Genomic DNA, 26540 nt, shown 5'->3' on the forward strand with positions numbered 1-26540 from the left:
TTTGGGTGAAACCTTTAATTGAAAATGTGTATGACCATGCTATTATTTTTTTACTTGAATAACTTGAATAAGTCACTAACAAACATAATGCTTAAGAAATTAGTATGTATATTTAAATATGAATATATGAAGCAATGACATTTCTAATTTAGTTTAATGCACATTAATGCTATTATATAATGTCATAATGCGCCTATACATGTGGAGTGTGTATTCTACAACCAAGATCCAAATTAAAACCAATGATTAGGTTAAGCTAAATATGAATATTTTATTGGCAAAAACCATACACACATACTTAAAGACTTCTCAAATGTAAATTAAACCACAATAACCATTTACATTTACAAAATTATATTCCATAAACAGATGAAAAAATATTCAAATATTCAATATTCCCAAAATGGGAATGAAACTACAGTGAAATAACAAAATTAACCCACAAATTCTCTCCAATTCTTTCCTATTTGCTTGTACTACTCTTATATTGTTTACACGTCTGTAACAAATCCTAAACATTCTGCTGAAACCTTATTCATGTCCCCACATATTACCATCACAATATTTCATACAACAGCATCTTGACTGAACCTTGTAATTGTGCAATGTGCTTGAGCCCTCGCCTGTAGTTTAAGGAGGTGGAGTGGATCAAATCTGATAAAAACACTTTAAACAGAAAATACACTGTTGCATTTTAGCGTTGCCTCCCTGAACTACCACATGTCCTTTGTTCATTTTTATTTGGTCAACTGAAGAAAGAGAGAACTACATTCCCTTAATAACACCTTGAATGTGTCATTTTTGTGAGTACAGTTACTTTTCACGAAATAAGAGGCTCAAAATCAAAATCTTTAAAGGTAGGGTAGGCAATTTTTTTCATAAACACTTTTTGTTACTCTCTCTACATCCTGATATCAATCAATAATAGAAGTGGTCTAAATATAATATTTTTTACATATATCTTATGTGGAAGTCTCAGGACCAAAAAATTGGTCCGAATGTAATGACACAATGTCCTACTTGCCTGTCAACATATGTATTTCCATACCTCCACGCACCTGCTCGCACAGACATCACACGTCATCAGCCTGTTCCGTAAGATTATGCAGAGTTGCAGACAGACAGCCACAGAGCGCCACAAACAAACAGCAGCCGCCTTTTACAGTTCCTTCTGAACCAAAACAATAAGCTTATGCTGCGTTCACGCCATCCCGTAACCGTAATTACAAGATGGCAATCCGTTCTACAACATTCTACACGGAGCTGTTTGATAAGTTTCTGTCATGAACACTATCAGCGCAGAAATGAATCTGCAGCAGTCAGGTGGTACAAGCGTTCATTATTATTGTAATGTTATGTGCTTTGAGACACAAGTCTCTTGTCTCTCGGGACGCTTTGCAGACTCTGCTCTGGCTGTTTTGAAAAACCCTCTGAAGGGAGGGCGGGATGTAATGATTTCAAAGCTAGCTTGCTATTGCTAGCCTCCACGAAATAGCCTACCCTACCTTTAACTGTCCTGTAGTACCCCTTAAAAATGTTGAGGCATTGCATCTTTTCCCATTTAATTTTTATCTTCTAGCTTGTTAAAAATCAAAATCAAAACCTATTTAGAGGCAAATAGTGCAGCTTCAAAATGTTTTTGTGCTCAAAATTAAACAGCAGCAACTACATGTGAATCTTTTTTTCATCCAAAATAAGAAAGTGTCAAAAAACGTCTCAAAAGGGTTTAACTATATGAACAGCCAATACCTCATTTATCAAAAATGTATAAGTAAACAAAATATAAAAGGGAAAGAATTTGAACAATTGAGCAACACTTAATTCCCAAACCGTACACTTTCCAGGTGTGCAGGTAAAATAAAAAAAAGAACGAAACAACCCCCCTATGAAATTAAAAACAAAACAAAAAAAACAAGTTTTACTACTTCCCCAGTTCACTATCAGAGGCCCAGAAGCCCTGACCTTGTCCTTAATGTGCCCTTGGTTGGCGTGCCATGACGAAGGTGATTCTGGATTAGAGAGAGGTCTCCAGGCTGTGAAGGGGGCTTCCAGGAGATGGAGGAAGAACAGTTTTTGCAAGATCTTTGTGGTGATGGTAGCCCCTGTTGTCGGTTGCATTATTGTTCTGATTGGGGGAGGATAAAACTAGAGGCAGTGGAGAAGGAACCGTGTTGCGTTTAGTAGGTGCGTCCTCCTCAGGGTCGGTGTCATCGATGAGGGGGATGGATGGCTCTGAATCCTCGATACGGAACTCTGGGTGGCTCATGAAGTTGTGAATGGAGCTGCGAGACTCCGGCGTCTCCAGGCCGTCGTAAGGAGACATGGTATCCCGGAAAGCATTAACCACACGGATCTGAAGAAAGAGCACCAAAAACCCCAATGGAAATCAGAGGTCAGTGAACTCAGAAGAGCGAAACAACATAACCCTGCACCACCACCAACATCCCCAATTGGGCGTTTCTTTAACCAATGACACTTTCTGCATTGCAGGTTTAAAATATAAATTTGAATTTTGAGGTCGGTACGATTTTTTTCATATTTTTGAAAGAAGGCTCTTATGCTCACCAAGGCTGCATTTATTTGATCAAAAATACAATAAAAAAATAACTGATTTCTTCTATTTTAAAATGCAATTTATTCCTGTGATGCAAAGCTGAATTTTCAGCATCATTACTCCAGTCTTCAGTGTCAAATGATCATTCAGAAATCATTCTAATATGCTGATTTTGGTGTTCAATAATCATTATTATATTATATTATTATAAGCTACTTTTTAAGGATTCTTTGATGAATAAAAAATCAATCAATTATTTGTCAACTAACCATGTGAAACAGTATACATATATTAGAGAAGTATTATTTAAATTAAATTCCACTACAGTGTAATTTATGCCACACCTCAAATTTATGTATTGTTTTTAATATCCTTCTGTGATAGATTACAAGTCTCAGGTGTCCACAGAATATGTCTGACAAATAGCCCACAGATCATTTACCATGTGGTAAATTCCCCTTTTTTAAGTGGAAGCAAAAACATGCTGTTTTCGTGCATGTAACTTTAAATGTAAATGAGTTGCTGCTCCCCATCCAGAATAGCACTGTGCCTTTCCACCTCCTGCCTCGGATACTCTGACAAAAACTAACAAAACATCTGTTTGGTTTTGATTATAATCTCACCCTCACGTGACATTGCAGTTCTTCTTCATCATGAAAGTTCATTATTTGCATGCGTTTTAAAGCCATATCAGTTTAAACTTCTGATATATAGTTCCCTATCAAGACTACGGAACTTCGACATTACGGATGTCGTATATGGGAACTCCTCTCCTCCTTCACTTCCGCTGAAATCTTATAGGCTAACGCCAGCAGAGCTGGCCAATTGACGCAAATATGCGATACTGAACATGCAGTTTAAATACAAATGCAGCATCAATTTCCCTTCAGAATCTCTCTCTTCACGCTCAAATCGTGTGCTAGAAAGCTGATAATCCAATATCGAACTACAAGGATTTCTCGCTGTCGTTGAAGGTGCGCCGGAGATACGTACACTGTCTCCAGAATCCGATGGCGACCATCTGCGACCTGTGCTCGGGCTCCATTGCGCCCCCAGACATGCACCTGTTCTGCGCCGAGTGCATGGGGCTGGCCCATGCCAAATCAGCCCTCAAGGATGGAGGGTCCTGCGACTTCTGTGCAGACATGTCTCTCCGAGCCCTCAAAGCTAGGCGGGAGGAAGCCTGCGCAGCAGCGGGGATTGGGCCTGCTGCCGCCAATGAGCCGCTGGCAGGCCCCCCCCACAACCGAGGGATCGAGGTCCGTCCCCCGGTGAGTTTCCCCGATCCCGTCTTTCTACCCCCTCGCGACGTCACGGACTTCGTGTCCTTCGGGGCGAGCGAGGAGGACGACTCCATGTCTCTGTCGGCCTCTGAGAACGACTGGGGTGCGGAGAAGGCCGCTCCGCGGGCGACCGCGGAACAAGGAACCCCGGCGGACCTGCAGGATGAGCTTTTCCGCATTCTCTCGAAGGCCGTCGAGGAGCTGGACCTAGCATGGATAGCTCCAGATGAACCATCTAAGAGCAAGTTGGAGACGTGGTTCCTCCAATCGTGCCGCCGTTAGGCCGCTTCGAGAAGAGGGACACCGTTCTTCCCCGACGTTCATGAACACGTGGTGAAGGCGTGGGCGGCCCCGCAATCAGAACGCACCCTCTCTTCCACCCAAGCCATGTTTCCCCCCATGGACGAGGCGGGGGACCACAGCTATCTCCGCATCCCTCCCGTCGAGGAGACCGTCGCCGCACATCTTTGCCCGTCGGCTCCCGCTCTGGCAGATTTACGGCACAAAAAGCAAACAAGGCCTACGGTTCTGCGGGGGAAGCGGTTTCCTGCAATGCATGCAATGGCCCTTCTTCAAGTGCTGCAGGCTACGCGTACTTTCATATTCAGATTGTAAAGCGTCACAGACGATTCCTGAGATTCGCGTTCGAGAATTCGGTGTTCCAGTATACGGTACTTCCGTTCGGGCTAACCCTCGCTCCCCGAACTTTTTCGAAATGCGTGGACGCGGCACTCTCACCCCTCAGATCGAGCGGGATGCGTGTCTTGAACTATCTGGACGACTGGCTGGTTCTCGCGCAGTCGAAAGAAGCGCTGGTCAGCCATGTGGAAACCCTCCTTCGGCACCTGAAGATGCTCAGAAAACGCCCAGAAAAGTGTGCTCACACCGAGTCAGACTTCCTCATTCTTAGGAGTATGCTTGGATTCGGTGAGAATGAGAGCGCGCCTCTCCCCCGAGCGGGCGGAGGCTCTGAGCTCTTCTCTCGGTCTCTTCAGACCTGGCAGGCTCGTCCCGCTGAAAGAATTTCAGAGACTACTGGGTCGAATGGCAGCAGCTTCATCAGTGTGTCATCTGGGGCTGCTGCATATGAGACCGCTTCAACTCTGGCTGAAAGCGCGCGTCCCCCCGAGTGCGTGGTATTCCGGCCACATGCGCATTATGGTCACCCGCGGATGCGCCCGCGCCCTGGCCCCTTGGAGGAACCCAGATCTCTTCAGCTCTGGCATCCTTCTGGATATACTGACGCGGCGCGTGGAGGTCCTGACGGACGCTTCATCCACCGGATGGGGAGCGGTCTGCTTGGGAAAGCCCGCCTCGGGTCAGTGGTCAGAGAAGCAGATGGGATGGCACATAAATCGCCTGGAACTAAGAGCGGTCTCTCTAACCCTAAAAACCTTCCGCTCTCGGCTGGAGCAGAAACATGTGTTGATTCGAACCGACAACACTTCAGTGGTCTCGTACATAAATCGTCAAGGTGGTGTACATTCCAAAGCTCTTTTCAAGCAGGCGGGATCCCTTCTGCTGTGGGCAGGCCAGTTTTTCCTCTCGGTGAGAGCGGCTCACATCCCCGGTGTTCTAAATCGCGGGGCGGACATGCTCTCGAGGAGCGGAATTCCTCAAGGGGAATGGAGGCTTCACCCTAGGACGGTTCAGCTGATATGGAATCGTTTCGGCAGGGCGGAGGTCGACCTCTTTGCGACGAGCGAGAAAACGCATTGTCGGACGTTCTTCTCGCTGTCCCGTTCCTCTCGGGAGGTGGACGCGCTAACTGCACGTTGGCCGAAAGCCCGTCTCTATGCTTTTCTTCCAGTGAAGATTTTGCCCATGGTGTTGTGCAAAATCAGGGAGGAGAGGGTGGCGGTGACTCTAATAGCCCCGAACTGGCCGAATCAGCCGTGGGTCGCGGACCTGGTGGAGTTACTGACAGGGCAGCCATGGGAGATTCCACTCAGGAAGGACCTGTTAACTCAGGCGAGCGGAACGACCTGGCATCACAGCCCCGGACTGTGGAACCTCTATGTGTGGCCGCTGCAGGGTCGCTGAGCGGACGAGACACGCTTCTCTCGCGTGCTCTAAATACCGTCGAGGAAGCGCGAGCCCCGTCCACCAGGCGCCTATACGCTCTGAAGTGGGGTGTTTTCTCTAAATGGTGCCAGGATGGCGGTACAGACCCAGCGAACTGCTCTGTGTCGGTTATTTTACGCTTCCTGCAGCACAAGATGGATGAAGGGAGCCTGCCATCCACTCTGTGGCACTATGTGGCTGCTATTGCTGCGTTTCACCCCCCTGTTGACGGACAGTCTATCGGTAGACATGCGTCGGTGACACGGTTCCTCAAGGGAGCTAGGAGATTATGCCCTGCACGACCGCCTTCGGTGCCGCCGTGGGATTTAGCATTGGTCTTGGAGGCTCTGTCGCGTCCGCCCTTTGAGCCATTAGCTTCTATCGCTATTAAGGAGCTCTCGGTTAAGATGGCACTGCTGCTGCAACTCGAAGCGAGTTGGGGATTTACAGGCTTTCTCTGTAAGTGATGACTGTATTTGCTTTGGACCGGGAAACTGTAATGTAACTCTCAGACCGAGGCCAGGCTATGTCCCTAAGTCGCTCAATACCCCGTTCAGAGCGCAGATCGTTTCTCTGCCTGCACTGTCTGCTGAGCCATTGTCCTCTCAGGTTTCGGATGCTCAGAGTACTATTTGCCTAGTCAGAGCGCTCCGGGAATACATTTCTCGCTCGGCCGCTTTTCGACAATCGGACCAGCTGTTTGTGTGCTTTGGTGGGTGCAACAAGGGACGGGAGGTCTCTAAGCAGAGGCTTGCTCACTGGATCGTGGACGCTATTGTTTTGGCTTATGTTTGCCAGGGGCAGGAATGCCCCCTTAACGTCAAGGCTCATTCGACTAGGGCAGTAGCCTCTTCGTGGACCTGGACTAAGGGTATGTCCATTCAGGATTTATGTCTTGCGGCTGGCTGGTTTTCTCAGAACTCGTTTGTCAGATTTTATAAGTTGGACTTGCCCTCTCTAGCGTCTCGTGTACTTTCGGTGAGTTGATTATATGCACAGTATTATGAGAGCTTCTCTGCGCTGCGCTCATGAGTTGCTCTATGTGTTGTGTGTTTTACTGTGTCACCGCTGTGCGTTGGCCTTCTTACTGTTGTTCTTGCCCTGACTGATAGTTAGTGCAGACTTTCCCTGGTTATACTGCTCAGGATATGCAAATTCTGGCAGTGTTTTGCGAGCTTGTGATTGGTCCCTTTGGGCCTTTCAGAGGTTAGAGGTTCGCTATTGGCCAATCTCAGCCTATCGGAAGCTTGCATACTGGGGGGCGGTCTTTGTGTTGGATCTGTTGTCTGTGGCTTGTTTTGCTGCCACGGCGGGATTTTATACAGTTCCCATATACGACATACGTAATGTTGAAGTTCCGTAACCTTGATAGGGAAGGTCTACGGTTACTTACGTAACCTCGGTTCCCTGAAAGGCAAGGAACGAGAAAGTACGCTCGCCGCCGTGTTCGCTATTTGATTTTAGCGTTCATTCGATTCTAAAGGGAAATTGACGCTGCATTTGTATTTATACTGCATGTTCAGTATTGCATATTTGCGTCAATTGGCCAGCTCTGCTGGCGTTAGCCTATAAGATTTCAGCGGAAGTGAAGGAGGAGAGGAGTTCCCATATACGACATCCGTAATGTCTCGTTCCTTGCCTTTCAAGGAACCGAGGTTACGTAAGTAACCGGAGACGTTTTCTGAGCGCACAGAAAGCTGACTGTCAGATAGCAAGCTGCGTGAGTATTAAACTAATTCCTCTTTCGCATCTTATTGTGCTTAAACTAACAAATACACACAAGGTTATGTCTGTGAACCTAAAAAGCAGGGAAAGAAACCGCATGTGTATATTAGAACTGTGTATTAAAATGAAAGCAGCGTATAAACAGTATTTACTGCTATATATGATGTTAATATAAATCAAACAACAAAAGAAAAACAGAAAATCACTCACTGCTCTTGATTGAATAACTGTAGTAGCTTTAATAAGAATACATTTCTTACTTGAATGCTACTGTTAAATGCTCTGGCAAGGAGATAAACATGGCGGACGGTGTACAGCTCACTCAGGGAGCTAAGTAGCTAAGCTAATAGGGCAGAATCAGTGCCAGTTGTGGGCGGGGCCTGTTCCAATGTGAATTGGAGTACATTCCTGAACGGCTCATTTTCAGAGACACCGTTTCAGATTTATGGGAAAAATAATGAATGGAGTAGATAGATTTTTACCACGATAGGGTGGTTGTGTACACACACTGCGGATAAATAATTATGTTAAAAAATATATAAAAGTGAATTTTGCATAATAGGTTAAACATTTTTGGAATAAAATGGAAAATTCCTTTGTCTTGCTGCGGCTCATTTCATAGCTAGCATTTTATTTATCTTAAATACACAAATATTTTCATATTTTGCACATCATTTTTACAATTACAGCTGGATTCGGCAATGAAAAACAATTAAAATATTCTGCTCACAATCTCTCACTGACACTGTTGTGTTTATAACACAGAAACTTAAAAAACTTATTAGGGGAACAGCTGTTCAGTCTGGTTGAAATTGTGAATTTTGTGTCATTTTTTGTTGTTGTTTTAAAAAAAAAAAAATTTCACAATTTTTTTTCTCTTTTAGATTATAGGTCTTTAACATGTAATCATTTTTATGTTGGTTTTTATATTTTAAGATTGAGAGTCTAGGACAGAGATAAAAACAAAATCTATCTGAATCTGAAAAGTAGCAGAAAGTTTTAGTTTTGTGACCTTTGTGAATGTATGTGACCATTATATATTAAAAAATGTAATACTGGGACGTAAAAGTGCCTGAATTTGAAGAAGCATCCACATATAGATAAAAATAAAAACACTGGAGTGAAAACTTTATTCAGTACCTGTGTCTGAATTCTGTTGAGACCCCTACACCACAAAACCTGCCCTCTTCTCATCTCCATCTCAGCATGGTCGATTTCATCCATGTCTTCCATCTCCTCCAGCTCATCCTCAGAGATCTCCTCCTTCTGAGTGCCATGACCTGCTGTCATCAGGAACTTCAGGCGACTTGTGGGAATGGTGGTAACCAACTGTCAGAAGTCATAGGGGTTTTGGTGAGGAAAACAATACATTTCAACCAGTGCATCATGTCAAAGTCAGCAGGAGTTTAAATGCTTTAAAAGGCCTACCTGCCCCCAAAGAAGAGAGCCAAAACCGATGAAAACACACCACATCCACTGCTCAACAGAGAGACCTACACAGCTAAAAGGCTTCCCTCCAAACTGCACGATTACGATCTAAAAAACAAAAACATGTTGGAATTCGGAACAATTGTTGATAATTGACGCAGGCTTTTAGAGATTAAAATGCAACCTACCTGGATAACAAAGGTCCCGAATACGATGGTGCAGAAGATCATGTTTTTGAAGATGCCCTCAAAAACGTTTCTCTCACCGTGGATCTTCCGAGCGTTAATCTCGTTGAAGAGCTGCATCATCACAAAGGTGTTGAAGACGATGGTGTAGTGCTCTGAAGGAGGAGCGTGAAGAGGAGCGTTCCTTCCGCTGTCAATATCGAATATCTGCTCACCTGAGAGAAAGGTAAAGTCAGAGATATATTAGCCGGTTTACTCCATTTGGATGCTCTAAATATTTCGATGATGCTCACCGGCAAACAGCAGCGTGAAGATGATGGTTAGCTGATATACAGCATGTCCGAGGATGTTCTTCATCATGGTTCGGGAAATAAGGGGCTTGTTGCGGCCGTACGGTTTGCGCAACAGTAAAGCCTCATTGGGAGGCTCCGTAGCTAGAGCTAGTGACGCAAACGTGTCCATGATTAAATTCACCCACAGCATCTGTACAGCTTTGAGAGGGGAGTCCTGTGTACAAAAAGCAAAAGGTTTAAGGGAAAGAATGAGGTGGTACAAGATAGATAGACAGAAGAAAGAAGAAGCAGTACTCGGACCTGTGTAATACAGGCTCCAGTGAACGCCACAATGACAGCCACCACGTTAACGGTCAGCTGAAACTGGAGGAACTTGGAGATACTGTCATAGACGTTCCTCCCCCACATCACTGCCTTCACAATGCTGCTAAAGTTATCATCTGTCAGGATAATGTCTGATGCTTCTTTGGCCACATCTGTACCAGCAATGCCCTACAAATGACACATCACTGTCAAAATGTACTCATTTACTCAAAATTCATTCAATGTTCAACATTCATTCATTTTCCAACTAAGCTTGTTCATGCTAATTGTGTGATATTGCATTACAAATGAAAGTGACTTTTGTGCGAGCGGTTCTTCATGCATCACTACACAATTGAGAGTGGACAAGGACCTTTTTTTTGCCCAAGAAATTTTTGTCTTATTGAATGTGACTTTTGACCACTGAATATGGTTTAATGTGACCACACATTAAGATAAAAAAGATAACAAAATATTATATTTAAAAATGTATTTATTATATTTATTACTAACTTCCCAAGTGATTATCCTGGGGAATTTTAATTTGCGCTTATTTCCCCATAAGTAAACATTTTGATCTATTGAACACATGGGATGAAACACTGCTTCATTTGCTCATTATTCTTGCAATATTCAGATTCAATTCGCAACATGGATTGAAACATAGTGAGCTTGTTTCTTTTTTCATTTGTCGTAACTTCAATTTTCATTTGAAATTGTTAGGTCTGTTACAGTGATGTGCTAGTCAGTTGTTTAAAACTGAAAAATCATACCATCGCAAATCCAACATCAGCTTTTTTTAGCGCAGGGCCATCATTGGTTCCGTCTCCAGTGACAGCAACTACTTGTCTCTGTTCAACGACGGTGCTATCAATTATACCTTGAAGATACAGCAAAACATTCTTAAATGCAGTCAGACTGTAATATGCACCACAAGTAATAGCAACAGTCCTGTTTTAAAATTGATTACCTTTGACTAATGTATGCTTATCAGTTGGAGAAGATCTTGCAAGTACACGCAGTTTGGGCCAGACCTTGTCCAGGCGCTCCTGCTCAATCTGTAAAGAGGAGGAGGCCTTTAATATCAACCTTTTACTTAAATGAAAAATAAACAAGATTTTTTTTGACCACCTCACCTCTCCCAGCTCATTGCGTATCCGCCTGTTAAACTCTTTGCCTTCAATGCACAAGAAGTCGTCACCGGTATGGAGAATGCCACACTTGGTTGCGATAGCTCGAGCGGTGTTAATGTTGTCTCCAGTGACCATGCGCACAGTGATCCCTGCTCTCTGGCACTTCCTAATAGCATCGGGGACCTGTGGAGATTATACCACCCAGGGTTTAGGTGTTAACAAACACATGCTGACCCACAGTAATGAGCACTTCAGCACGTCCTTGCTTTGTTTTTACTATCAAATGCACATTTTCCATGAATGAAAGTGGATGGAATAGGATTAAGGGTCATGTGAGCAATTACCTCCGGTCGAACAGGATCCTCAATGCCCACCACACAAATGCAGGTGAGACCAGTCAGGATATCGGCCTCATCATCCCAATCAGGCTCTCCATCTGAAACAGGGAAGTCCCTGTAGGCGAGGCAGATGGTCCTCAAGCCCTCAGAGGCCATGGGCTCAATCACCTTTTTCACCATGTCATCCCGATCAATGGGCTTGAAGACTCTTGCATCGCCATTGGTTGACAGGACTTTACAGCACCTGGGGAAATATTAAAGATTATAATTTGTAAGTTAATGATACAAGTACGTAGTCTCGCATTCAAACCAATTATTATTACTAAGCTTTCGTTTGTAACATTATCATTTTCATCTGTTTCATTGTAAATGTATTTACAGTCATTTTTGATCCATTTATTGCATTCTAGGTAAATACAAGTGTTGATTTCTTTCAAAAACATAGAAATATCTAAAACCACGGTCACATTTCCAAACTATTAAATGCTCTGTCTCTTCCAGGAAAATTGGATCAAAAATAATGATGACTCACCCTGAACTATACAGATTTCTGTCCAGTCAAATGCTGTATTGAGATTGTTTCTCCCCCCTAATAATACCACCTGAAAACCATCTAGCAAGTAGCAAATAATATCAAAATCATTCTCATCTGAAATATTAAATGCGTACTTACTTTTTCAGGAGGATTTCTGACGCTCCTTTGCTGAACATACGGTAACTTCCATCTGAATTTTTGAGGATGGTACTCATGGATTTCCTGACTGAGTTAAATGTGTATACTTTGTACAGTTTTTCCTCAGGATATTCACAGCGAATGGCTTGGTAATCTTTCCGTAAATCAGTGGTAAACCCTAGCAAGGCACATTCAGTTTTGTTCCCGACTTGTCGCGGCAGACCACCCTCTTTCTCGGCAGCCTAGACAGAAAAAAGGGATTTATAAAAATCATGAAACCAAGTCTAATCTAACAAAAAATAGCTTAAATCATATAAATGATGACAACAAAAGGTTTTAATGTAGTGTGGTCCAAAAGTCTGAAACCACATTGATTTATCTTTAAATAAATAATATATATATATCTTGAGACTGTCTATAGACATGCATTAGAAATAAAGGTTATGACATAAAATGAAGAAGTTCATTAAATATAGTATAATATACATAAAATGAAGAACACACTTTTATATAATATATTATACTATATTATATTTAATCTATTATACTAACTTGTGACACTGATTATTTTACAGAAGCTTGTGGAGATCGCGCAGCTCATGTGTTCGTGCCATCAAATCAAAATGGAACATAATTAAAAAAAGTCACTCAAATTTCTATACTGGGTGATAATATAATTTGTAATAAAAAAAAAATATATGCAAATCAGAGTAATTTTCTCCTGTGGCCACATTTCTTGGGATTCCACTGTATATTTAAAAGGATTTTGATGATTGTTGCTGGTCTTTGAGGACTCTCTCACACAAGCACACATTAATGCAAAATATTGTTTCTTACCATTATTTTTGAAGTATACGCACAGTTAACACTGATGCCTGTGACGAGCAGATTCATGATGTTGCCAGGAATCATATCAGGTTCTGGGACCTTCCTGTAGTGTCTGTCTCCAATATACACCTGAACCACTGTCATTCTGTTCATGGTAAGGGTGCCCGTTTTATCAGAGCAAATCGCAGTGGCATTGCCCATCGTCTCGCAAGCGTCCAGATGTCTCACCAGGTTGTTGTCCTTCATCATTTTCTACAGATAATGACATAGATGACTTTACTACAGTACAAGTACCTTTTGTATGTACAAGTTTGTCATTAAAGTTCTGCAAAACATGAACCACATACTTTTACAGAATAGGCCAATGAGATGGTGACGGCAAGGGGTAAACCCTCAGGCACGGCAACAACCAGCACAGTGACACCGATGATGAAGAACTTGACAAAGAACTGGATGTAGATGGGAGTGCATTCTTTGATCCACGGAAGCCCCTGGATCCAGAAAGTGTCCACCAAAAAGAACACGATAAGAATGAGGACTGTGATGGCCGACATTAAGAGACCTGGCAAAATTGAAGAAGAAAAAAAACATGCACATGCACATCACCTCTATGAGTTGTGAAACAAGGCAACACATATAAATTGGACCAAAAATAATCTTAGTATCTTGCAAATTTTAAGAAATCACAGAATCTTTTTTTTTTACCTGCTTTCCCAATTTGTACAGCTAGTTTAGTAAGCTTCCCTTGAAGTACCGATTTCTCTTTCTTTGGTATCTTGGTTTTTTTCTGCTCTTCTTCTGTTCCATCATCACTATTGAGGGGCTCCATCTCCACTGTGCCTCCATCCTTCTCTGAATGAGGCAGAAACCAAAAAGTTAAGTTTAAAACTATGCAAGTGCATGTATCGAAATGTTACTGAACAAAAATGATTTATTTAAATGTGTTTTTTTTTAAATAAAAAAGAGGTTTCATTGAAGTCAAAATGACTGAACCAGAATACATTGCGTTACGAAATACAAAATATAAGAAATAGCGTCATAATGTAACGGCATCTTAACTTTTTACAGTGTTTATTAACTTTTCTATTTTAATATATTTAGGGCCCGAGCATCGATGAGGTAAGGACCCTATTGGAATTGCCCCGTTTATTTTAAAATGTAATTTATACCTGTAATGGCAAAGTTAAATTTTCAGCATAATTACTCCAGTCTTCAATGTCACATGATCTTTCAGAAATAATTCTAATATGCTGATTTGTTGCTCAAGAAACATTTCTTATTATTATACCAATGTTGAAAACAGTTGTTCTGCTTAATACTTTTGTGAAAACTGTGACAAATTGTTTACTGTGGAGATCTACAGTATGTGTCTGCCTGTATGTGTTTGTATGTGGACAAGAGGAAAAAGTACAGCTGTAAGGCCAAAGGCACTAATCTTCTTACTGCTAATCATATCAATCTTCTTACTGCAAAAGAGCAACTATTGACTAAACAATGTCAGTGACTGCTACTTCCTGTAACTAATTTGCCTGTAGTGGTTCTCAACTGGTTTTGTCATAAAAAAGTGAAAATGTCCTTAATATCAAATGCCTGATCCCCCCCCCCCCCCCCCCCCCCAAACCACGGCCTGCAGCAGATTCTAAAGATTTCATTGGTCATGTCAATCACTGTACTGATTGCCTACTAAACCAAACACTGATCTCTAAACTTACCCGTCACTGTAAGCATAACCAATGAAATTAGCTGCAGGGCGGGATTTACGCTGGACTGGTTTGGAATCACGCCAAACATTAAAATGTATTAATATTATCATTGCATAGGCCCATCAAGATGACTTTGTGACAATGAGGTCACGTCATCTACCTAATTGAACTAGATTTATCCAAGTGGCAGATGAATTTGCACCAAAAAATACTGTTTCATTGGTTTGATTGCTCAACAACCAAAGATATAAGAAGCAATGCCTGATTAAATGGTTTGTCGCATTTTATTATTTGCATTTAGCAGTGTTTTTGCCAGCTGTCAAAATCCTCAACCCATCAGAACAGACTTGCGGCACATTTATGTCACGACCCACCAGCTGAGAACCACTGATCTAAAGGAAATGCTATGATCTACGATTACAGCATATGCGCTGATACACACCTTTCTTTTTATCTGTTGCATCTGGCTTTTTGTCTGAAAAGTGATATAGATCAATCACATATTTGTAATATTTATAGATACAGATAATTTGGACATGATGTGAGATTTTAGTCATTTATGATTAAAATTATGTATCTACACAGTTCCTGGCCAACATTACAAAATAAATGCATTTCAAATTCTAAACCCGGTTAGAAAAGAATCGATACTTGAGGAATTATTTTGGAAATACATTTCAGAAACTCATCTTCAGCTACATACTTTTCTTTTTTTCTTTCTTCTTCCTCTCTTTTTCTTTCTTTTTCTCCTCCTTCTCCCTCTTTTTCTCCTCCTTCTCCCTCTTTTTCCTCTCCTTCTCTTCTTTTTTCTCCTCATCGTCATCATCATCATCATCATCTCCACCTCCGAGCAGAGTGAAGATGATTCCCGTCTGAGAGTTCACCCCCACTGCAATGACCAGCATTTTTCCGGAGCCCTCCATCACATGCGTGCCTGAGCAAACAGGATAAAAATGGACATGTATATAGGGTTCCATATATTGCAATGGCAAAACTTTTACGATTATTGTCACTTTAAGAAAAGCAGAGGAAAAACCTGAAAGAAGCATGGGGTCTTTTTCCAGAGTTTTTTTGACATGGTCTGACTCTCCAGTGAGGGAGCTCTCATCAATTTTCAGATCGTTGCCTTGGATTAGTACACCGTCAGCAGGAAGGAGGTCACCTGCAAGCACAAAGGACAGATGGTGTCGTCTGAGACACAACAGACAGATGTTTGCAAGCCAAAAGAGAGGTTTTAATCGAGCAAGACCGATGCAAACCAAAACGCAAGAACAAAAAACAGACTAATGCAAAAAATCTGTATTTTATATACTTTAACATTACTTTTTAAAGGAATAGTTCGTCCAAAAAAGATGATTGTGTCATCCTCGTGTTGTTCCAAACCAGTATGCAGCTTGTTTCCCTTCATACAGCTCTTTTCATATAACGACAATTTAAAGAACCACAAAACCAGTTCACATGACTCTACTGAAGTTATAAGTCTGTGTGAGAATCGAACTGAAATGTCATTTCAGGCTTTCTATTTCATAGCACTTTCACATGCAGAATCACATCCTTTTTTTTAAGCTTGACAGATATGGTCACCATAAACTGTCACTTTATGGCTAGAGCTCTATACGTTTTCTTTCTAAAATTCCATCTAACAGCATGTGAGTTTAAAGCAACACGAGGGTTGAGTAAATAATGAAATCTTGATTACATACTAAAAAAATATGTCAGACTCATTCTTGATTGTCCAATATATTAAAAACAGTTTTGAATCTCAAAGGAGACCATAATTTTACCATATTTTACTTGTGCGATATCTCCAACCACAATCTCGGATACAGGAATCTGAATGACTTGACCGCCTCGAAGCACAGTAAACCTCTGTTCTTGTTCGATGCGGCTCTGCAGTCCTCGGAATTGTTTTTCTTTGCTCCAATCGTTGAATGCCGTGACAAGAACCACACAAACGACGGACAAGAGGATGGCAGCACCCTCAATCCAGCCCGCATCTGCTTCACCCTCGTCCTCAGCTCCTCCAGCCGCCCTACCACAGTCTGCATTAATGTGAAAGTAACTGTAAGAAATAGCTACAATGGCATCTTGTGTATATAAGTCTTAGATTATAAGACTAGATATATGTTAAATGCATACTACCTTTCAAAAGTTTGGGGTCAGTGAGATTTGTTTTGCAAGAAATTAATACTTTTATTCAGCAATTACATTCAGTTGTGACAGTTGAGCAGTTCAGTTAAGAAGTGACTTTGATAATGTTACAGAAGATTTGTAGTTAAAATAAATGCTCTTTTTCTTTACTTTCTATTCATCAAAACTGTATCACTGTTTCCACAAAAATATTAAGCAGCACAACTGTTTTTTTATCATTGATAATAATAAAGCAATTCAGCATATCAGAATGATTTCTGAAGGATCATGTGACACTGAAGACTAGAGCAATAATGCTGAAAATTCAGCTTTTGATCACAGGAATAAATTAAAATAGAAAACAGCTATGTTAAATTGTAATAATATTTCACAATATTACAGTTTTTACTGTTTTTTATCCAATAAATGCAGATGGTGAGCATAATAGACCTCTTTCAAATTCAAAACATAAAAAAATCAGTGTATGCACTTTTGATCAATGTATATAAGTCTGAAGTGTTCATTTAGGAGAATTTCAAGGTCTTTAGTTTTATGTGCAGCATAAGCAGGGTCCAAATTTAACATTGAGAGACTGACTCATCTTGAATATGATGCTGCAACTGACACATTGACTTGTGCTATATGTCACAAACATGCAAGAAAATAATTTATATTGACCCATACATACCCAAACCATCAGATGGCATTAAAAAACTACTGTCAGGATTTACTAAATACCCACAGTGAAAAATCAGCGATGAAATGGCGTGGACACTTGTAATTTTTACACCTGACCTTATTGCAGATGCATTTGTAGGACTTTCCTTTTCATTCGCAATATTTATGGGAGTAATTCAAATGAATCGTGCAACATGACTTACTAAGGTTTGCGGTAATCCATTCACTGGTATTTGCAGGATTATTTAACGCCCAAAATAAAGCATGCCTTAACCCATTCTTTGCCTGTGTTGTTAGCAGATCACAAACACACCCGATTATCTGCTTGTTGGCGACCCTATGCGAATTTGTCTGTGTCAGTAAATAGCATGCAGAACTTTCCACTCCCATTGGTGCTTTTACAGGATTGCAGTCTCACATTAATCTGGCCCATGGAAGGCAATTTCAAAAATGGCAAAATGTCAGTTTTGCACCTTGTTTATAAGTAAAGGATGCCCTGCTGAAAATCCGGCATTGCTGTTAACCAAATAAAGGTGTGTTTTGCATGATGGTACCAGAATGGGAAACGGTAATATGGGTGGACCAGCTACACCAGCTCAACAGTTTTGATTGAGAACATCATGACTATGTTGGTTCACTATCTATATTAGCACTATACCAGCTCTAATCAGCATAAACCAGCCTGGACCAAAATGGAATTTATGCTGGATTTTTCAGCAGGGTATGCAGGACTTTACTCCTAAATGCAGAGCAGGGCTCAGATAAAAGTATTTTTGAAAATATTTTTTTGCTAAAACCAGAAGTCCTGAGCTGAATACATAACAGCACTACGTCACCTTTAGGCCATGTTACAATTTCAAATTCATTGTTATTCCAGAGTACCACTGCACAAGAGAAACAGAGGCATATTATTCATAGCAAGCTTAAAAGCCCTACGATACTCACATTCTCTCTCGCCATCAGGAGGTCTATAGAAGGAAAGGCCTAAGGATATTATTGCTGCAACTTCCAAAATAATTAAAGTCACATCCTGCAATGCTTCCCACACCAACTGGAGGAATGTTTTGGGCTTTTTAGGTGGTATAAAATTCTTTCCAAATTCTTCTTTTCTTCTTGCAATGTCATCAGAATGCCCACTTAATCCTAGAAGACAAAGAGAAAGGGCACGGTCAAATTACTTATGCATTACTATTACTGAAAACATTAAGGTATAGATAATAAAAATGTTGTGCAATAAAAATGGATTTTAAATGCAAATAACCACAACAAATATTGTATTTATAATATTGTATTGTAACAATTTATTTGATCTAACAAGGTTATGGTTCTGATTGTAAAAATATTATACCGCCATTACAGTCAGGAGGATTTTCTAATAGCATAATTTAACACCCCTGCATTGTTCAAAGATGAAGAGATTTCTGAAAGGTTTGTTAGTAAGCTAATGTTTGAATTAGATTTGACTTTTAGATGACCTAAAAACCTATAAATCACACCTTATGGGGTATCTATGGCTACATTCACACTGTCAGTCCAAATCTGATCATTTGTGCATCCGATTGGAATCTGATCTAAAATTATCGACATATTGTGTATTACAACTGTGCAAATCCGAACTTTGTCCTATGTCACTCTTTCATTTTCCGGAATATCTGCATCGGTTTATATGGCAATGGCCTTGTCCTAAATGGCACACTTCATATGCTCTTTCGGTCTTGTCGACTTACAATGGCTGCCACGTACACGTGTCCATTAAGTCCATGAGACCATAGGGTGTCCCATTTGTCATTTTAGGTTTCAAAAGGGTGACGAGCACCCCCTTTGCGGTTGATAGGCACCCTTGATGCGCACTTTTGCAGAGACTTGTAAGAAGACTGCGAGTGTTTAAGGTGCCATATGTGACAGGGCCAATGATGTTGTGTTGGTAGGTATATGCCAAAACACAACAACAACCGTAACATGGAGGGGTTTGCAATACAAATGTTGTCTTATTTACTAAAAAGACAATGTGTAAACGCCACGCTGGACTACTTTGTCTTATGAGGCAGTGGCAGAAACGTACAAGTATGCCTGGAGTTATTCCAAAAATTGTATGTGGACTGACAGTCTGAATGAGGCTGAGGTTAATATGTACTGAGTTTGTAATTGTAAATCATTTTTGTAAAATGACGGATGGATCAAGTTGAGTGAATAAGTCAATCCTCAAACTTGGACTTATTCTAGTTCTATTTTACGATGCTTGAGAAATTGAATTGGATTTGGAGAGGGTTTATATTTTGTTTTGTTTTTCATTTTAAACATAATGGATTCCAAAACATATCAAGCCAACCCCTGCGCAAGTAAGAGGACAGCCTGAACACTAACAGTGTAATCCCTCTCTTCCTGCCCTTGCTCAATTGAAAAACGCTAGTCCTCTGTCCCCTCAAAGGTTTACCCACCGTTGGCAAGGGCAAAAATGAATGTAAACCCCATGCAGCAGAGCAGCGGCCAGAGAGATTAGCGTGAAGCAGAGCAATGAAGAGCCTGCCTCGGTTTGAGGTGAGTGGGATTACATGAGGTAAACTGATCTGTTATGTCTGATCTAGACATAAACTGATCTAACAACTGTCTGTTATGGTTCATGACAGAGCTAAATATGTCAGCACAGAGCAGTAAGCCAGTGCAAATCGAACCAGACAATATGGATGGATGACAAGATAAATCGGACTTAATGCACCGATAATCAAGATCAGATTGTTACAAGAGAGACTTTCAAAACAGAAAGACCGTGTATTTATAATGCACATTAAAATCTTAAATGAAAGAATCACAAGAGTAGTTGTAAACATATTTCGCTGGAATTATCAAGGGAAACATAAGCTTATCATGGTGTAAGACAAATGATTGGAGTTGAGTTTGTTGATATATTATGTAGACGGATTGGTCTAAACTAGAAGCACAGAAGGAGATGATTACAAAGGTGAAATGTGCAAACTGGAAAGGTACTGTAAAATCTAAGACGACACGGTCACTTTGATAATAATGCCAGATGCTACTTGCTAAGCAAGAAAGGCAATCATTTCCAGTGGTTAAACATATTTTAACTGACACATAATAACTGAGATTTAACTACAAGTGGTGTAAGGGAGGTTAATTAAATTTTTTAAATATTGTTATTCATTATAGCTTTGATTCCTAACCAGGGACACTTAGAAAGACACTTAGAAAAACATAAATGATGACTAAAATGTTAGGGTTGTCAATAATTTAAAATATCATTAACACTTTACAATAAGGTCCCATTAGTTCGTGTTAGTTAATACAGAAACTAGCAAAAAATACAAATGTTCATTGTCCATTAAAAAATATTAACAAAGAATACAACTTTTGATTTTAATAATGTATTAGTAAATGCTGAATTTTACATTAACTAAATTAGAAATGCTAAAAAGTATTTTCATTGTTACTGTTAGTTCATGTTAACTAATGTTAACAAATTAAACATTGTAAAGTTTTACCAAAATAATGACTATTATCGCGATTTTTTCATTTCCTTTTCTATGTAATGGAAATAATGTATGTTATGCATTGTGCATGTCTTATAAATTTGTAATGATCACACTCAATTTATGTAACATATCGCAAAATATGCTGCAAAATATGCTGCTTGTCGAGTCAATCACAGTATTGTTTTTTATTTAACCAGAAGTTAAAGTGACTTCAATGGTAATGCAAAATGACATGGGCCTATACTGTAAGACATGAGTTAAGGCCCGGTCACACCAAGAACAATAACAATAACTATAACTATAGTAGCGTTCACACTAATGCATGATATCATTCTGTTTATTCTCAGCCTGCCGTTTTGAATGATCACGCTCTTTAAACCAGGATGGATTCTGATTGGCTGTCAAAGTTTTTACCGTTCATAAGCTGTAAAAAAAAATCTAACATGCTAGATGAAAATACTCCCTAATTTAGTCCAAATTAGGCTGCATAAAGTGGTCACCTGGAGCGTGCAGACGAACTATGTACCTCATTATGGGCTCCATCATCCAAAAGAGATGCTGAGAGAGTCTTAAAAGCTAATATATTGTCCTTGATCAAAGCTATATGGTCCTTAATGAAAGCTCCAATGCTACGCACAAGCAAATGGAAAAAAAATTCTGAAACTTCTAATTGCTAATTAGGTAATTAACTGACCCATTTATCCAAAGTGATTACAGTACACTTGTTACAGAGACAATCTTCCTGGTGGGGCCTGAGGTTAAATGCCTTGCTCAAGAGCGAAATGGTGAGAGGTCCTGGATCAGATTCAATCTTTGCTCAGCTCAGATCTATAGTATATCCACCAGGCTAAATCAGCATCAGCGTCACAAAACTATTTGGTTTAATAAGACCTGTGGCTCAGCAGAGCTGAAAGTATGCATGATATATTGGTATCATATCGGTAACCGGAAAATATTAGGGATTTTGTACATTTATCGGTATTAGTTGATATTGGATATTTAATTGTGCATTCTCATTTCCTATGCACTGTAATAAAAAATAAAAAATATCAATAAGCCATAGCAACATGTGTTTTTCCATTACTTTAATTTATCAAAATAATTTCACCAATTTCAACTTTATTTTTTAAGTTATACAAGATTCATCAAGGCAATATTTTAAAAAATGAGTTCAAATGACTTAAACAGCAAATTTGACTAGCATAGTAAATTTGACAGTTTTCCAGGTCAACCAAATATAAAGTTATTCATAAAGTGGGCTTGTTTTGGAAATAATAAAAAAGAAAATATAAGTGCATATTATTGACAATTATTAATGAAATATTTACCCTCTGTTGGTGATGATTTTAACCTGGAGCAGAGTCCTTGAACATCTCCAAAGCACTCCTGAATCTTTTGTAATCCATCTGTCCCTCTGAATTCCATGAGAGAGCGTAGCTCTTTGAGTGTACAGCCAAACTCTCCATCATGATTGGCCTCTGCCCTGTACTTTGACCCACGGAATGAGTTTCTGGCCATGGTCCCGAAGAAAAGCACCAAAAAACTGAGGAGAAGTGGCTTCCCCTTGGGCAAGCGGTGACAATATCCAGACTTATTTTCCTCAGGGATGCAAAAAGCGACACTTTTGATGACAAACCAGGTGTAATTCGAATGCCATTTCTACTTGAGTTTCTGGTGTATCTTCTCTCATCTTCGTTTAATTGGGGTCACTGAAGGTCAAATCATCAGGTGTGCACCAAGATACATCTGAAACAAAACCAGAAAGCAAGTTCATTACATGCTCTATCGTTCCAATGTCAGCTTTGATGAACATTTAGCTCCCGAAGCCAAATAAAATGTGATTATTCGTGTCCTGTCACAACTGCCAGATCCAGTGATACCACTGTCAATCAACAAAGGAAGTCACATCAAACCATGTGTCACTGTTAGATATGATATTGATAGGTATACAAAGTGACATTAGGCTTTTGTAATGACCCTTCAGTGGAAAGATCCGTTACGTCTGCTTAAAGAGCGGAATGCTAAAATTAGTTCTGTTACATAAAACTGGCATCTCGTCTAGAAGAGACCTGCCAAAAACAATAGACGTGACTCAAAAGTTCTGTTCAAAATACAGAGAGTGGGAAATAAAGTTTTAGAGGATATAACAGAAGGAACAGATTATCTAACCACTGTTATTTTAGTCTTATTAATACTACTAGAATTTTGCAAATAGTTAATTTAACAATAATAACTGAACAAACAAACAAATGAACATACAATTGTCACTGCAAATCAGCAATAAAGTCCGGCATTATTGTAATTGTAAATTATGTTAGGATTTAAAGGCTGTTTGGCGTGACATCTAAAGTCCTCTCAAAGGTCACAGACAACACAATATGCTCTGGTTACCTTGAACAAATGTGCAGTTTTAAGACTTTAAAGCACCTCATATTTCTTCAGACATTAAATGCTTGTTCGTTCGCAATACTACTGGAGTTTAATCTTTACTTTTGATCAGTGTCAAATAAGTATTTTTCCCAATTAGAGAAGAAAACAACAAAATCCAACCTTGACATGCCAATCAAACGACTGAAATCATTATTTTACAGAAACGCTAAACTAAAACCCACCGTGACAGTCGACATACTTCAGTTCATTATCATTAAACAGACGAAAAAGTATATACTCACAGATTTGTTTCCATTCCTGCAACGAGACAAATGCAGCACCTTGACCAGCACAGTCAGAAGGTGCTGATGTCAGAGACTGTGTGACTCGCTGTCATGTACAATTACCCCAAACAACACAAAAGTCTGTATTACAAAGCGTCATGCCTAAAATGATCCTATACTTTACACTATTTGACCTTCAGTTTACAGTCTTGAGGAGCACAGTCTCCATTAGAGGAAATGGCTTGCTGAATGATTATCTTAGGGAAAGCTTCTTGCTTAATCTAATTAGACAATCCGTGGCAGTAGTGAGACACACAGCCCCGGCTGCTGTATGGAAGAGTATGCGCTGTTGAACACAGACAAACACATTTACTCATTCCTAGAGAGTACCCTCAGTTCATTCAGACTTCTGAGGGAGCCGGATAGAGCCCAAGAGTTACTATTTTGTATTAAACAAAGAAGCTTTAATTTGGTACATTTATTTGGATCACAGTAAAAGGGGAATTTCATAAAGAAGGCTGAAAGAACAGCTTGAATGTCACTATTTGAGGTTTTATACACAATCCTTTTATGTGACGTCCAAACTGGTATTGTAAGATTATAAAATCTGACTTTTATAAAGAATGTCAACACACAGTCTTTTTCAATGTGCCTAACACATTTTTCAAGTAAAATCCATATTTATCCATGCTGTGAATGAGAAGTGTGAGTCACATGCATCAGATATGGCTACGTCACCTTAAAAATAAAGTGTTAACATTACCACATTTTATTTTGACTACCCCCCACAATTCGCACCCTCACTGAACGGGATAAAATGTTAAAATAATGACATCCATCATAAAATTATAAACATATTCTACTATTGGTCAATTTTAGTTTACCATAAAATTATAAACATGAAATGACCTGAAGGCAAATCAAACCTAAAGCTCATGGCCCCCAAAGCAGAAAGCATGATGCAGGCAGTTATGATTATGACACAGCTGCACCTTTTTCAATGTGCCACACACATTTTTAAACTAAAATCCATATTCATCCATGCTGTGAATGAGAAGTGTGAGTCACATGCATCAGATATGGAATATTACTGTCTAAATGAAGGGAATAAGTGAGAAGTGTTAATAAATGAGCATTTGACAGTAATATCTTGTTATTTTACAGGACGCTAGCTATATCTAATATGTTCAGTATTGTATATTTTTGCTGTATGACATGAAATATCACATGACTTTCACATAACTCTATCATGATACACTTTGCATAGATAGGCACAATGGCTATAGTCTATGTTGGCAATGGCTCATCCATATTTAGGCCTATGGCAGAAACAAGAAGCCTTCAAGGCGATAAGGGATTTTTATTTGATGTTTGCACCCCAGCTTGTCTTTTGTTGCCCTTTGCAAAGCGAGTTAATGGTTAGCTATAAAATACTTAAGTTTTTTGAGTGACAAATGTGTAAATTTATAATAAAAAGATTAATAGTGGTATGTACGTTTCTTTGACGTGAAGAAACCTCTCAAGCAGCTAACTGTTGCTATGGTTATCACCATCTGTTCGCTAGGGTATGTGTATTAACTTTGTGGTTACTTAGGCTAAACAAAAAAAACTTTGCTGAATTGTACATATTTTGAGACCATATCAACGTTTTGGGTTACACTTTATTTGGTAACACTTTATTTTACAGTGTCCTTGTTACATTTTACATGTACTTAACATAATAATAACAACAGTAAATTATGCACAATTACATGCAACTACTAACCCCTTAACCGAATCCTAATACCCTAACCCTATAGTAATTAGGCTACATGTAGTTGCTTAATATTACTCAGTACTTAAATATATAATTACACTGTAACAATGACACCTTAAAATAAAGTGTAACCCTTTATTTTAAGATGACGTAGATACATTGTAATTACTCAAATAAGTACCAAGTAATATTAATTAACTACATGTATAGAAGAGTTACAGTTAGGGTTTGGTTAAGAGTTAGTTACTTAATTTACTGTTATTATTATAGTAAGTACATGTGGTAACATGTAACTACGTCACCTTAAAATAAAGTGTTAACATTACCAGATTTTGTTTTGACTACTTCCCACTATTCACACCCTCACTGAACGGGATAAAATGTTAATATTATGACATTCATCACCATAAAATTATAAACATATTCTACTATTGGTCTATTTTATTACCATTAAATTTTAAACATGAAATGACCTGAAGACAAATCAAACCTAAAGCTCATGCCCCCAAAGCAGAAAGCATGATGCAGGAAGTTATGATTATGAAGTCATTGTGCCATGCAAAATCCTCCTGGCGACACAAACAGCATTGCGCACAGTAATGGGCCCATATGATCCCTGTGTTGCAAGCGCTTTATGAGCACGAAGTTTAGGCTACAAGAAGGAAGACTAAAAGACAGTCTCTCAATCACAGTTCTCATTTACAACTCGACTGACGGACGCGAACTTTATCAGAAATAGGCCTAAGTAACTAAAAATGTAATAGTGCTTTACATTAGATTCATCTGAGAGACAAAAAAACACCATTCTTTTTTTTTTCTTCGTTGCATAGCCTAAGTCTGGGGGAATATTTAGTAAGGGCGGAACAGTAGCAAATGAATTTTCATAACGAATCATATTTTGCTGTCAGAACGTATAAAGCAGAACATAAGGAGGAAATCATAAAAGCCATGCAAAAAAAGACGCGATTTCCACAAGCTAAAATGTTAGAATAACTTCAAACCGTAGCCTATGTTTCCGAAACGGATTCTGTTGTCACTTGCCATTTGATAAAAATGTAATTTGGTCCCTACTGTAATATCTGAAACAATCCTTTTATATACCGTATAATAATGCATTTTCATTGCATTCATGTGTAGGCTACTCACTTTGAACCGGTGCGCGTCAGTTCCACTTGGCATCAGTAGTCTCGCGCAGTGGATCTACAACTCGATCCGTAACGACCCGCCCACCGCGCTGGAGTCTGTGGAAGATTTACGTCAGAGGCACGGCTCGGGATTTAACGCAGACTCCCATTGGCCAGCGCTTGTCCCAGGTACAGGTGTC

The 26540-nt window shown here is 39.8% G+C and overlaps 1 protein-coding gene across 3 annotated transcripts; it reads right to left on the reverse strand.

Moving 5' to 3' along the window:
- Nucleotides 1-246: 246 nt before the first annotated feature.
- On the reverse strand, nucleotides 247-26489 carry atp2b1b (ATPase plasma membrane Ca2+ transporting 1b). 3 transcript variants are annotated; one of them, XM_077210805.1, is made up of 21 exons: nucleotides 23479-26365; nucleotides 22135-22552; nucleotides 18264-18461; nucleotides 16295-16552; nucleotides 15547-15672; nucleotides 15214-15444; nucleotides 14953-14985; nucleotides 13513-13659; nucleotides 13155-13369; nucleotides 12817-13059; nucleotides 11980-12221; nucleotides 11313-11550; nucleotides 10972-11151; nucleotides 10806-10893; nucleotides 10609-10715; nucleotides 9833-10024; nucleotides 9533-9746; nucleotides 9243-9454; nucleotides 9055-9162; nucleotides 8767-8955; nucleotides 260-2353 (listed from the first exon to the last, which is right to left on the reverse strand). In XM_077210805.1, exons 2-21 carry the CDS (start codon nucleotides 22322-22324, stop codon nucleotides 2015-2017), a joined length of 3750 nt encoding a protein of 1249 aa, XP_077066920.1. In that variant the 5' UTR covers nucleotides 22325-22552; nucleotides 23479-26365; the 3' UTR covers nucleotides 260-2014. The 3 variants fall into 3 exon arrangements, with proteins under 3 accessions (XP_077066918.1, XP_077066919.1, XP_077066920.1); XM_077210803.1 differs by lacking the exon at nucleotides 14953-14985 and having other exon boundaries at nucleotides 247-2353; nucleotides 26363-26489; XM_077210804.1 differs by lacking the exon at nucleotides 14953-14985 and having other exon boundaries at nucleotides 247-2353.
- Between the last annotated feature and the right edge of the window lie 51 nt (nucleotides 26490-26540).

Source organism: Siphateles boraxobius, unplaced genomic scaffold (genome assembly GCF_051911475.1).
Source record: "Siphateles boraxobius isolate OS27281-9 unplaced genomic scaffold, OSU_SipBor_1 65, whole genome shotgun sequence".
Classification (NCBI taxonomy): domain Eukaryota; kingdom Metazoa; phylum Chordata; class Actinopteri; order Cypriniformes; family Leuciscidae; genus Siphateles; species Siphateles boraxobius.